We start from the raw sequence: 14,512 nt of genomic DNA, 5'->3' as shown, positions 1-14,512 counted from the left end.
TCCGGAGGTTAAATAGGCACCGCTTAACGATCCAACTCTCCGCGAAAGCATAAACGCGAACTCGCCAGTCGCGCGAAGCAAAAAAAGTGGAGACGCGGGAATCGGCAATAATCGATTAACGGCAGCGGCGTTCGATTATCCGTATCGAAGGGGAAGAATCGATTATCGGTATCGAAGGGGAAGAATCGATTACCGCTTCCGCCGACGTTACCGATGCGACTCGAGCCCTTGGCTCTGAAGCGGCATTGTTATTATATAGTTATTATTATTGTTGTTATTATTGTTGTTATTATTATATAGTTATTATTGTTATTGTTGTTATTATTGTTGTAATTATTGTTATTATTATCGTTGTTATTGTTATATAGTTATTATTGTTGTTATTATTGTTATTATTGTTGTTATTGTTATTATATAGTCATTATTGTTGTTATTATTGTTGTTATTATTGTTATTATTGTTGTTATTATTATTGTTATTGTTGTTATTGTTATAATTATTGTTGCTATTGTTATTGTTATTATTTTTATTGTTATTGTTGTTATTATTGTTGTTATTATTGTTATTATTGTTGCTGACAGTAGCAGTATGGACAAACAATAGTAATAGGTGTTACCCTGTCTGGCAACTAAGACACCAAACAGAAACCTTTTGCAGGGAGAATCAAGTAGTGCAGCATTAAGCACACAGTCGTTGTGGTCAACATGCAAACGCATGCTCTCTCATAATGTATGGGCATTGTCTTTGAAACTGATGGGTCTACACCAGACAGACTTCTTACTGGCCAAGTCTCACCAGTGTCAGACCAGAGAACGCCGCCAAGAGGCGAACAGTACCAAGACAATGCACGCGTCAAAGCATTTATAGCACGGGGTGAGCAGCTACAAAATGGGACCTTTCGCATTATCGTATGAAAAAATAATAATAGGGTTTACCCTACTAATAGGGGTTCTCCCCTTTTTTTCTGGCAAAAAAACTGAAACCTTTTTTTTACAAGGAATCATGTCTGCATTAGCCACAATACTTGTGGTCAGAATGCAAACAAAAAACTCTGATAATATATGCATTGTCCTTGAAACATATTGGTCCACACCAGAGAAGGGGAAAAAACCCTATTATTATTATACTTTGGTACTGGCAAAGGAGGTCTACTGAGCTTTTACCCTTTCTGGCAATGAAACAGGAGTTATGTTAAGATGTTCAAACACCAAACAGAAAGATTTTTGCAAGGCATCAAGTACTGCATTAAGCACACATGCAGTACTTGTGGTGAACATTCATACAAACATGGCTCTTGATAGTATTTGGCATTGTCTTTGAAATTGAACGGCCTGCACCAGACACCACCAGCATTCGTCATGGTCAAGTCTCACCACCAGTGTCACACCAGAGAACAGCGCCAAAGGCGAACAGTATAACAGGTCACACGTCACCAAAGACAAAGATCCCCCGTTTAGCCTTAGACTGTCGGGGCAAGTGCTGTTAGCGAGTAGCACCTATGAAGGCCGGCACTGTGGCACACGAGAGGGCCAGGCCACCTTTGTCTCTTCCTAATGGCGATGAATTAACACCGCACCAGGTACTCAGTTTAGGCCGAGTCGACCTAGGGGGAGGCCCAGGACCGGTTCAGAAAATCGTCACCGGTGATGGTGGCCGTGAGCGGGAAACGAACTCGGGTGGCCGGCTTCGTCGCGCGCTAACCGCGGCACCACCGCTCTAAAGACATGCTGTGCATCCACATCATGTGTCGGCCACGTACTCACACGTACAGAACACGTAAACATCGACACACGGCGAGTGGTACAACAACAACAACAACCGCCATTCGCCACGAAGTGGCGGTGACGTCACCACGACGCTTGTGCCAGGCTAGGTGCACGCCGAGGCCACGTGAAGTGTCGAACGCACGCTGGCAGGAGGTCACGGGGCAGACCCAGGTGCCACGGGTCGACTGACTGAGATGACTGAGATGACTGGCTGATGCACCACCTGTGCCCCCTACTGTGCCAACCTGCTGTGCTTTAGCCACCCGGCGCTCCGCTCGTTGTTGTGAGCGTCGCTCCTCCGCCCTCCGTTGTTGTTGGAGGGCGACTGCCTCCAACTGCCCAGTAGCGTCCTTCACGAGCCTCCTCCACAGAGGCCGATCTTGACACCGCTGGTACCAGTCATCGGCAAGTCCACTCAGCTCCACGTCCTCCTGTACCACATCACTCCATCTATTCTCTAGCCCGTGCCGCGCCCGTTTAGCCCCCTCGATCCGGCCGAACAAAAGCTGTTTCGGCATGCAGTGGCTGGGCATGCGGGCTACATGACCCAGCCATCGCAGCCTTGCCTGCCGGAGGAGCTCACCGATGGGACCTTGCCCAGATCTCTCAAGGATTTGTGAGCTCCTCACACAATCCAGCCTGGTTAAACCCAGGATGGGGATGGATTGTAGGCAGGCCAGTCTAAATATTTCTAACCGGCGAAGATGTTCCATTAAGGGGGTCCACGTTTCGCAAGCGTAGAGAAGGGAGGGAATGACCGTGGCCGAGAAGACCTGAAGCTTAGTGCGGAGCGACAGACCAGGTAGCTTCCACACAGCGTTACGCAAGCGATGAAAAGATATTGCCGCTCGACTGATTCGGAGTAAGACCTCTGCTGTCAAACTGGAGCCAGTCATAAGCACACTGCCCAGGTATGGGAAACTCTCCACTCTCTCCACAACTGCCCCATCACCGATTGGGAGTTGTGGGGGTGGAGTGTCCGATGGTACAAAATACCCAGGCAGGTGCTTAGTTTTGGTGGGGCTGATGGTAAGGCCCCACCTCTTAGTGGCACGCTCCAGTCTCAGCAGCAGCGTCTCCAACTCCTCCTCTGAATGAGCAGCTATTACCAAATCATCAGCATACATAACGTGGTTGAGCAATAGGGAGCCATCCCTTGACCGCACCCGGGCATCGATCAACCTCCCATTATATCTGTACCAGATAGAAATTCCTCCGGTACAGCTATTGAATGCTTCATGAACTGCTTGGTCAAAATAGATGGTAAATAATGTGGGAGCCAGAGGACATCCCTGTCGCACCCCAAGGTGTACAGGGAATGGCTCTGACTCCCGGCCACGTAGTTTTACCCGGGCCCCCTCACCATCATGAAGGTCCTTAATGATCGTGAGCAGAGGGTCAGGTACTCCAAAAGCACGAAGAACAACCCAGAGCCCAGGCCTACTGATGGTATCATAGGCCTTGACCAGGTCAATAAAGCAGAGATGTAGGTCTTGTTGGAATTCCCTACACCTCTGCTGTAGCAGACGGACAGAAAATATGGCATCTGTGCAGGACCGCCCTTTTCTGAAACCACATTGGGGCTCCGCAAGCTTCTCCTCAGCGTGCCTGGCAAGGCGATGTTGAATAATCCTTGCCAGGAGTGAGGTGCCCCTGTAGTTGTTACAGTCTGTGCGGTCCCCCTTCTTAAAAAGGGGGACCACCAGGGCATCCTTCCAATCCTGCGGAACCCGTCCAGTGGTCCAGACTGTTGTTATGATGTCATATAGGGCAGTCTGTGCACAAACGCCACCCTCCCTCAGCATTTCGCTTGGGAGATCATCTCTGCCCGCTGCCTTCAGTACTTCCTCAACAGATGGCACCTCAGCCAGCCACTCACAGGGGGTGACTTCTTCCAATATTTGAGGCACCGCAGCCTCAGCAGGGTCATCCTCACTTTGTGCCACGATGTGTTCCTGGCTGAGGGATTTTCCCTCCCCCAGGACCTCATTGCAGAGCCTTAGGGCTCTCCGAACCTCTGAGCGAAAGGTGCGGTCAGCCTCCTCATTCGGCGAGTGGTACAAAGATCCCCCGTGTAGCCTTAACAGACTGTAGGGGCAAGTGCTGTTAGCGAGCACCTATGAAGGCCGGAACGGTACACGAGGGGGTGGGTGGCCAGCACCACGCCCGACCGCCTTTGTCTCCCCAGTGGCGATGTTTACACACCGAAGCAGGTACTCATTTGAGGCTGAGTCGACCTAGGGGAGGCCCGGGACCGGTTCAGATAATCGTCACTGGTGTTGGCCGTGAGCGGGAATCGAACCCGGGTCACCAGGTTCATAGCGCAGCGTAGCGTTAACCGCTACACTACCGCTCCCCGCACACAAACACGGCTACACACAGCTATATATATACACACACACAGCTACACACTCACACACACAGCTACACACACAGCTACACATTCACAGCTCGCACACACACAGCTACACACATCCTCAGATATACTCACACACACAGCTACACACTCACATCCTCAGATATACTCACACACAGCTACACCTCACACACAGCTACACACACAGCTACACACTCACAGCTCGCTCACACACAGCTATACACACACTCACATCTTCAGATATACTCACACACACAGCTACACACACTCACAGCTACACACTCACACAGCTACACACTCAAACACACAGCTACACACACACAGCTACACACACTCACAGCTACACACTCACAGCCACACACAGCTCGCTCACACACAGCTACACACTCACATCCTCAGATATACTCACACACACAGCTACACACTCACATCCTCAGATATACTCACACAGCTACACCTCACACACAGCTACACACTCACAGCTCGCTCACACACAGCTACACACACACTCACATCTTCAGATATACTCACACACACAGCTACACACACTCACAGCTACACACTCACACAGCTACACACTCAAACACACAGCTACACACACAGCTACACACTCAGCCACACACTCACAGCTCGCTCACACACAGCTACACACTCACATCCTCAGATATACTCACACACACAGCTACTCACACACACATAGCTACACACACTCACAGCCACACACTCACATCCTCAGATATACTCACACACACAGCTACACACACTCACAGCTACACACTCACACAGCTACACACTCAAACATACAGCTACACACACACAGCTACACACACTCACAGCTACACACTCAGCCACACACTCACAGCTCGCTCACACACAGCTACACACTCACATCCTCAGATATACTCACACACACAGCTACTCTCACACACACAGCTACACACTCACAACCACACACTCACATCCTCAGATATACTCACACACACAGCTACTCACACACACACAGCTACACACTCACAGCCACACACTCACATCCTCAGATATACTCACACACACAGCTACACACACACACAGCTACACACTCACACATCCTCAGATACACACACAGCTCACACACACAGCTACACACTCACACAGCTACACAGAGAGCCGCCACTCGGCGATGCTGTCCCAGGCGTTTGTGCTGTCATCCCGGGGAGACCCTCTGCTCTACAGGGACTGTATCCTCATCACCATCATCACATCACCATCATCACAATATCACCATCATCATCATCACAATATCACCATCATCACAATATTACCATCATCACAACATCACCATCATCATCACAACATCACCATCATCACAATATCACCATCATCACAACATCACCATCACAATATCACCATCATCACAATATCACCATCATCATCATCACAATATCGACATTATCAATGTCACTACCGCTGTTACTACACCATAATTGGTCACATCAGCTGTAGATGCTTAAGGCTCTCTCCATCTACGGGGCGTTTCGCCTCTGATGTTACATGTACAGTATATGTTGTGATGTTACATGTATATCGTGTGTGTTTGATATGTGTACCGTGTGTGTGTGCTGAATACAGTGTGATGTGCTTCACACTTCACGTGGCCTTAACGTGCACCTAGCCTGGCACAAGCGCCGTGGTGACGTCACCGCCACTTAGTGACGAATGGCGCTTGTTGTTGTGCAGCCTGTGTGTTAAACGCGCTGCCTGTTATGTCCGTTGAACTTCTTTCGCACCGTACGTAGCCAGCCGTGCCAATCGGAAGTGTAATGTACAGTGCGCAATGTGTACTGTACACGGGGGGGCACAGTACGGTGTACAGTACACGGCGTACTGTATACATGTGCAACACGCACGTGTGTACAGTCTACACGTGTGCGCTGTACTGTATGTCACGACCCCGGCCACTTGTGTTCGCATAGCCGTCAATACCGACGGTTTACCCCGTAGTCTTGTACAGGGAAATTGAGTTGTTCAGGTCCACACTGCGTGCAGCCCGTTACACTACGGGTAAAATGTGATTTTGTCTGTGTTTGTCCCTTGTGATGGGACTTTGTAGGATGAACGTTGAGATTTATAAGGGGCACGGGGTGACCAACAAGGTCTGAATGGGTCTGTAATAAAGGTCGGCCCCGATAAGGGGTGGAAAGGCGTGTGCTCGATTCCCAGCCACGGCTCTCATCAGTGGCGGCGATTGATACTTTAAACGGGGTCAGGGTTCTCCCCAAGAGCTGGTCCAGTGTGTAAACATCAGCTACTAGGAAGACAAAAGCGGCCCCCCGGGGGAATGGTTCTAGGCCACACCGCCCTATCAGTGCCCCGTTCTGGCCTTAATAGGTGCTCGCTGAAAACACTTTTCCCTAACACTCTGTGTAGGCTGCACAAAAGGGGGCTATTCGTATTTAATTTGTGTGTCCATTGAGATCGACTTTTGTTCTACGTGACCTCCACGTGCGCCACACATAACGTGGCTTGGTCAGCTGATCCCAAGATTTGTACTGCCTTGTCCGACCACGTCCAACGGGATTAAACTGAATGTGTTCAAAACAGACTTTTGGATCCCTTCAGACTTTTGATCCAGATGTGCCCGATTTTAAAACGTTGCCCGCGTAGGGCCCAGCGTTCAAAGGAAGGGCCGAGCAATCTTGATTTGAAGCTTTCGTGACTGCAGGAATCGTTGGTTCTTTCGGTGAAGTTACGTGACTTTACCCGAAAGAACAAAAGAGTAAGGGCCAAGCAGATGAATGTTTGAAGGAGCCAGAGCTGGGGTTGTATGATTGATGGAGCAGCAATGACAGTCCAGTTCACCCGAACTCTGCCATGGCCACTTGATGTTTTTTTAAGCTCCATTGTGTCGCCTCCTGTCATGTTAAAAACATTTCATGGCGTTGTCATGAATGGGCATTGGAGAAAAAAAATGCTGTACCAGTTCATTACATTCAAAAGTAATTGGGACAAAAAAAGGCAGGGAGGCATTACTTTTTGGGTTAACGCTCAGAATGTTTTCTTTTGGCAGACATCCACCGACATCTCCATCCACCAACATTGGAGCACATTGCAAAGATGATTTTTACTTGACAATTTTTTCGAGAAGTGAATCTGTGCAATATGTGCGTGTGTTCATCGCATGTTTGCAGTGTTGTTTAGGGCGTCCGTGAATGTACAACGACCCATGACTGCCAGAAACTATGCTTCTTTTCAAGATTTGTATTCCGTGTAAATGTGATGGTTGATGATCATGATGAGTTTTTTAAGTTCCTTAACCACCTGATTGACAGATGTAGGTAATGGGCACGCGGATCATTTGTACGAGAGAATGTGCCCTTTGAACGAGAGCGAGCAGCCCGTTGTTAAGGTAATGACTACTCCCGCAACATACTCTTTGGTTCTTTCGGTAAAGTCACGTAGGTATAAAATAAATTAAATCACGACGTTTCGGGCGCAACACAAGCGTCCGTCATCAGGTGGGACAACCACAGCAAGAAACAATTGCTGAAGTGGGCAAAAGGGCTGCTGTAACAAGAGGCTATATAGGTAAGAGAGGGGGGAGGAGCCAGGGAGGAGAGATAGAGGGGGGTGTGGGGTAGGGGGAGTGGAGCGCTGCCAAGTGAAGCGCTGCTAGAAGGGATTAAAGGGCGAGTATGGCAAAATGCCGGGGAGGGGGGGGGGAGCGGGGCTGGGAGTGGGAGGCTATCGAAGACTGGAGATGCGGATATGAAGGCAACACAATAAAGCCGTTAAGGTTTTAACTGGTTAATGACATCCTTCCAATGCTTGCTCAAATTGTATCCATCTTCTCGGTTGAAGTTATGCCTATGTTTATATATCTGGATGGCTTCATGAACAAACCTTTGATAGTAGCCTGAAGGTTTGCAGAGTACCTTGCTCTTGGAAAAAAACAATATGAGATCTCACAGCGTTATAGCAATGGTCAGCCACGGCGGAGGTATTAGTTCTGCCGTGTTTCAGATCTGACTTGTGCTCGCGAACACGGTCTGAGATATGTCGTTTCGTTTCCCCAATGTAACACCCACCACAGGTGCAACTTAGTTTGTAGACTCCAGGATATTGCATGTCAGGAATGACATCCTACTCATCAAGTCTAATACTGTACTGGAATAACCTCCGATTAGCGCGGTTGGATGCGTACGGTGCGAAAGAAGTTCAACTTACCACACATCATCAACCACGATCGATCGACTGCTGGATGAAGCCCTTACCAGGCTGTCATCATCCCTCATGGTCTTTGCAGTGCCACATTTTATTGCTCCATCTGCATGGTGAATGTGCTCTTGGGGGTGCTTCTTCCTCTGCCTGCAGCCTTGTCGAAAGTTCCCAAGATTGTAATGTACAGTCATTTATCCAGTAAAAGCCTCACTGAGTGCGTTTTTTCAAATGGTCCTATTAAAGTATTTGCTGTTGCCAATTCCATTTTCCGGAGTGTTTTGCACTTGGGATGAGGCCCGAGTTACCGAGGAAAACCCGCATAGCATTTGCAGGTCAGGCGCAGATCAGGTCACACAGTCCAATTGTTGTTCTGCAGTCTCCTGGCTCCGGCTGTCGGATTGACGACCAAGTGAGTGACGGACGTTTCTCTGTAGCAGGGCAAGTGGGCAACTGCAGCGCTGTAGTGTGAGGATTAAAACAGGCAATTGGATGGATCTTGGAAGTAGTTCCATGATATCACCTTCCGTGGGCTGTTCTCTAATGCTGGGTAATGCTCTGCTCTATGAGTGTTTCCGAATGGACACGATTCTGACCAGAGTGTGAACATTTGCATTTACATGAATATGTGTGCAATTCATTTACCTGTAATTTCTTTTTCAGGTACATGATGGGCTGTGCTATGTGCACATGCGGCATAACGGACTTTACTTTGGTTTAACCTGCAAGCCCCAGGCCTCCCCATTTATTCTGATACAATTCCTTAACCGGTACGTACACACAGGACACGCGCAATGATTCACACCCACATGCGATTCAATTAGTGCTGTCGATCCACGGTTCACAGCGCGAATTTAAAAATCCATTCCGTTTTGTCTTGTTTTTACTTTCTGGCTTGTATTGTCTTGTTTGTTTCATTAGCCCGATGGTTACGATATCATTTACATACAGTTGGCTTGGTACCCTAAATAAAGTATTGAATTAGATTCGTGCACACTTGATCCAACGCATGTATTGTGAGCAGAGAGCTTCCCCAGAAGATGACATAACAGGACTACTTCTGGAAATCTTTGAGTGTATGCACCTTCTTATGAAGCTACGAATCTCTCTGCGAGTCATTGGTGTCAATGGTGACAGGGCTGAGACCATCAGCTCCCAACACTTGACAACCCCAGGTTCATTACGTGTGGCTGAAACACAGATTTGAACACAGGATCTTAGCTGTGTGTCAACTCAGGTATTTAACATGGTGTTAGCGTCATGTACCCCTGGGTGCTTCAAAAACAGTATTTTATATACCCTATGGTTGTTTCGGTAAAGTCACGTAGGTAGAAAAAATAATAGATCATGACGTTTCGATCGCCACACAAGCAATCGTCCTCAGGTGGGGATTCCTGCAGTCATGAAAGCTTCAAATCAGTATTTTATTTGTTTGACCTGACAATGGAGATACCATTTTTTTGTATGCATGTTGAACTTCTTTCGCACCGTACATAGCCAATCTTGCAAAACGGAGGTGTTAGGGAAGGACAACAAATTCAACACAACAGGCAGTTCTAAAGAAATGAGTTTTCAATCTGTATTTAAAAGTGCAAAGCTCCAGTGGCGTCCTAATATCGGAAGGACGAGCGTTCTAGACGGCCGCAAAAGCGCATCTGAAAGTGCGCGATGCAGTGACCTCCTTTGTTCGTGTGTAGGTTTGCTGCAATAGTCAAAGACTACTGTGGATCTGTTTCTGAAGAGGCCATCAGGCAGAACCTTCCACTATTGTATGAGCTTCTAGAAGAAATCCTGGTAAGTATCAAAATAAAAACTTGATTGCCATAGAGATTGTGAAAATAATTCACGGCAATAATTGTTCTGTGAAATTAGTGTGGAATTGAAAAACGGCTTTATTCAGGACAAACTTTCAAGTACAGAACAGCTTAAGACTTATATTATATCCATTTACAGTGCTTTGTCAGTCCACTGCTAGATGAAGGCCTCCCCACGCAGTGTTGGTTTGTTTGAGAAGACTTGACCACGCTGGTGAGTGCCCAGGATCGGTTCAGATATCGCTCGCCACTCATGTTAGCCATTGCTGGATATCGAACTCGGGTCGTTGAGTTCATAGTCAAGCATGCAAACCGCTGTGCCACGTTCCACCCTTATTTTAATGAGACAAGCGGGAAAGGCAGCCGCATGGTTAACCAGTGCCCAAATTATCCTCCAAAGCTTTTTTTTATTCGTTAAGGTGCCGTCGGCCAATGAATGAGTGTCAACACGTGGGAGGAAACCGATAAGTCCAAAGAGAAAACCAGAAAAATGGGATGGAGCCTTTTGGACTCGCACCAGAGCTCAATTCATTATCTTCCAGTAGCGACTTCAGAGACGAGTGGCTGTGACGCTGATGCGAGAGCTGTGCCGTGCTGCTGACACTGTGGCTTTTGCCTCTTGTTGAAGGACTTTGGAGTGGTACAGACTACACGTTTGGACGTCCTGAGGAACTACGTGCAGAGCGAAGCCGTCAACACCCAACCGAGCAGCCTGTTTGACATGAGTACCATCGGACTGGTACACACACACACATACACGTGTACATGTGTCCACACACGCGCCACTTTGCATTTGGAAGGATTGTGCTCCGATTAACATATTAATTGTGTATATTCGGCCATGGTTAACATCAGGGGCAGGTTTATCGGAACCTGTCTTGGTCCTCCCCTAGGCCGACCCAGCCTTAAATGAGTAGTGTGCTGTCTAAACATCAATGCTTGCTTGGGAGACAAAGCTGGTCAGGTTGTGGAGCGACTCACACCACCACCAGCATCACATGTGCTGCACTGACTCTATAATCAGTGCTCTCTAGCAGCACTTGTTGCAAGAGTCTGTGTGGCTTATACGGGGGTGATCTTTATCATTTCTGCGTGTCTCTCTTTGTCTTTGTAGTTTGGAGCAGACACACAACAAAAAACCTTGGTCCCAGCATCAGCTTCGATACGCTCACTGTCTCATCAGGTACATCATCCGAGAGGAACTGCGTGTTTTTTTTGCGTGCCGGTTTTCCACGTGAAATGTGTTTCCATAAGAAGGGTAAATTGGTGTCGTGGTTGTGCGTTGGTTAGTGCAGTGTTCATCACGGCGGCCCCCTGACAATTCACAACATGTGAAAACACCCCCTTGTAGGTGGTGTGTCAGCCCTCACACTGACGATGTCTTATCGGCGAAAGTGCCCCCCGCCCCCCCCCCCCACTCTGGGGTTAGTGCATTGCAGTATTAATCCGAAGAGCTCTTTTAAATTTGATTCCCGATAACAGCTAACACCAGCGGTGAGTGATATTTAAACCTGAACCTGTCCTGGGCCCCCACTAAGCTAGTGTGGTATAGTATGGTCATCTATGTGCTATGAAGATGGACCATTGCCCAAAACGTCACGTGTTATATATTTTTCTTATTAAGGCAGTCTTGTTGATGGAATGTGAGTGTTCTTTTTGCTCGCGTGGTAAAGTACAATCAAACAACCCCCAAGATCGACATGGTGTGTGAATGCCTGCATCCAGCAATGGACGGACACATCGCTGCAGTATAGAAAATGAAGTTGTGTTGTTTAAAACCCGACCGCCGGCTGGACAACCCCTCAAGTGCATGTGTTTAACATTGAGCAGTCCCACAGTGCACTGCGTGTCATAACACGGCCAGAGTTATTGTACCGTGGTGGCAGTTTATGCTCTTTACCCAGGAGAGCCTCTCTGAGTTTCACGACTCTTTTACAGGAGGGTCCTGCCACGTCTTTCACAATCAAGGGCGATGGTTGCTACGTATAATTCCGCTATTGAGTCATTTGCAGGGCAAGTTTTCAAAATGTGACAAATTTGGACGATGACGCCGGCACACAGCGGCCGTCTCTTGTCAATGATGTCACGGGATCATTAACGTCGACTGTGAAGCAGGCGGCCTGTCGCATATTCTTAAGGGGAATAGCACGCCGCAGTATGAACCAGGGCGGCCGCTGGATTCGAACTATGAGGCTCTGCAACAAGCGGCGAATGCACTCCCGTAAGGTCATGCCATCGCCGCTTGTGCTTGTAGGCTGGCTGAAGAGTGGCAGATTATTGGATTATTGTTTATGCCTTGTGACAGCCTCACAAGTGAGTCAAGTGGTGGAAATATCATCATCTGACAGTTGTGGAATGCAACATCCAATATTTTTTTTGGCTCCGTGTTCTGTTATGGCTATGCCAATACAGAAGTGATCCAATGGCCCTTACTGACAGCACTGAGTTACAGGCATGCACATTGATTTGGCATTGACATTTTCCAGCATCCTAGCTACACGAAGAGCTATCTGCAATTACTTTCACAAATGAACTCAACCCGACGTTCGAAATTGTTGATTCATTGCAGTTGGGGAATTAATGTTCTCCGCTTTTGTGCTCAGAGCAAAACCAACGAGATATTCGTGGACGTTTTGGAGAGGCTAACAGTGCTCATCGGTGCAAATGTGCGTACCAACACACACACACACACACGTTTGTATGCGAGCACACACGCACACATGCACACTTATGTGAACACAGCCGTATGCACACCCCAGCACACGTATGTGCATGCTCAGACGCCGGAAGAGACATTGCTTCCGCCACTCTCACCGTCTGGTTAAAGCACGCCAATTTGTTCAAACGCTTTGCCTGCGTGTTTCTCAGTGATGCAGTGTGTGTCCCAACAGGGGAATGTGGTTCAAGCAGAGCTCAATGGTGATATCAATTTGAAGAGCTTCGTGAACGGCTGTTCAGGTACCGAACGCACACCGGGTGGCTCGAACGGTGACGCGGGGGGCTCCAGGTGGCCCCTTCTGGTTTTCGAGGGGCTCCCACTGCCTGATGACGTCAAGGGGGGAGGGCACCCCCTGCTATTGCCCCCCCCCTTTCACGCACCACGCAAGTCGTGTGCGGTGCCCCTGTAGGGTCGCACGGGCTTTCTCAAACTCCGGCCCTCGCGACTCACCTCGGCCTGCCTTTCCGCCTTCACGAGTCTTCTCCGTTCAAATACAAATAAAATAATGACATGCTGCACGCGGCGATAGCTTGTGAACGTGACTTACCCGATGTAGGGAGCGCTCGGATCTTTATTTGATTCGGTGGTCTCTGAGTCACGCGGGACGCAGGAGCACACAACAACAGCAGTTGCCATTCGCCACTGAGTGACAGTGATGACACCATGGCACTTGTGCCAGGCTAATTGCACTTTCAGACCACGTGAAGTATGGATGGCTCACTGGCAGGAAGTTCTAAACGTTTTTTGGTTTGGCCATGTTTTTGTTTATTGTAGTACGGAGTTAGACTGATGGCCTTAATCTAAGTTTTCTTGTTGTTGTTGTTTGACTTGCATCCCACTGGGATTTTTACACACAGCGTTGGTGTACTGTGCTATTTCAGGAATATTTTGATGTTTTTTTCCTGGATTTTCTGTTTGCACAGTCACAAAGTCACTTTAAGATGTTTTCTTGTTCATGTTTTAGTTTTTTTGTTTGTTTGCGGTTGCACCCGATTCAAGAGCCGAATGGCTCACAGGGCTATACCAAATAAATGAAACTAAACTTAAAGCTACAGGACAGACCCAGGTGGTATGAGTTGAGTGAGATGACTGGCAGATGTGAACACACACAACATATGTAATTTAATTTGAGTCACAGCGCCCTATACATCACATGGAACACACGTACACGCGCGATCTCTATCTTGACTTCAATGAGGACTCTTTGATTCAAATTAAGATGAAACAAGTATGCATTGTGTGTGTTTTGTCACGTGGCTTTGCTGTGTTTTCAGAAATCTTCATGACGTTCAACCATGATCTTGCCATAGGATCATCACAGAATAGAGGTGAGAGGTGTGCGAGTGTGACCGGGCCTGTGGTGTGTGGAATGAAAACGACTTCACCGCCATCAAATACAAAGTGCTTGCCGCAAATGAAGCCACAATACCTCGCTGATCTCGTCAAGGAGCGAAAACCATCACGCAAACTCCGGTGGTCATCCTCGCAGCAGCAGCGGCTTTTTGCTGGCCATCGAACAATGATGGTCACCGGATCTCGCGCTTTCAGATGCGCTTCTGTGTCCGCCTGGAACGCTCTTCCTTCCGATATTAGGAAGCCACTTGAGCTGGGCACTTTTAAATCATCATCTAGAATGAAAACT

General features: G+C 48.1%; 2 protein-coding genes across 2 annotated transcripts in view; one reads left to right on the top strand and one right to left on the bottom strand.

The window, feature by feature from the left end:
- Window positions 1–14,512, bottom strand: part of LOC142930103 (uncharacterized) — a 78,139-nt gene that overhangs the window by 39,440 nt on the left and 24,187 nt on the right. The gene's annotated exons all lie outside the window — the stretch shown is intronic.
- Window positions 4,153–14,512, top strand: part of AP4M1 (adaptor related protein complex 4 subunit mu 1) — a 22,685-nt gene continuing 12,325 nt past the window's right edge. Inside the window, exons 1-10 of the mRNA XM_076072154.1 lie at window positions 4,153–5,058; window positions 5,145–5,360; window positions 7,452–7,528; window positions 9,001–9,107; window positions 10,035–10,131; window positions 10,780–10,890; window positions 11,266–11,334; window positions 12,755–12,817; window positions 13,043–13,109; window positions 14,145–14,198. Coding sequence (XP_075928269.1) covers window positions 5,303–5,360; window positions 7,452–7,528; window positions 9,001–9,107; window positions 10,035–10,131; window positions 10,780–10,890; window positions 11,266–11,334; window positions 12,755–12,817; window positions 13,043–13,109; window positions 14,145–14,198 — 703 coding nt within the window. The 5' untranslated portion in view covers window positions 4,153–5,058; window positions 5,145–5,302. The remainder of the gene's footprint in view (window positions 5,059–5,144; window positions 5,361–7,451; window positions 7,529–9,000; window positions 9,108–10,034; window positions 10,132–10,779; window positions 10,891–11,265; window positions 11,335–12,754; window positions 12,818–13,042; window positions 13,110–14,144; window positions 14,199–14,512) is intronic.

The sequence above is a fragment of the Petromyzon marinus genome, chromosome 37 (assembly GCF_048934315.1).
Source record: "Petromyzon marinus isolate PM22_M1 ecotype Great Lakes invasive population chromosome 37, UKy_Petmar_22M1.pri1.0, whole genome shotgun sequence".
NCBI lineage: Eukaryota > Metazoa > Chordata > Hyperoartia > Petromyzontiformes > Petromyzontidae > Petromyzon > Petromyzon marinus.
The sequence above is the reverse complement of the archived record's forward strand: the minus strand, read 5'-3'. Positions and strand labels throughout refer to the sequence as shown.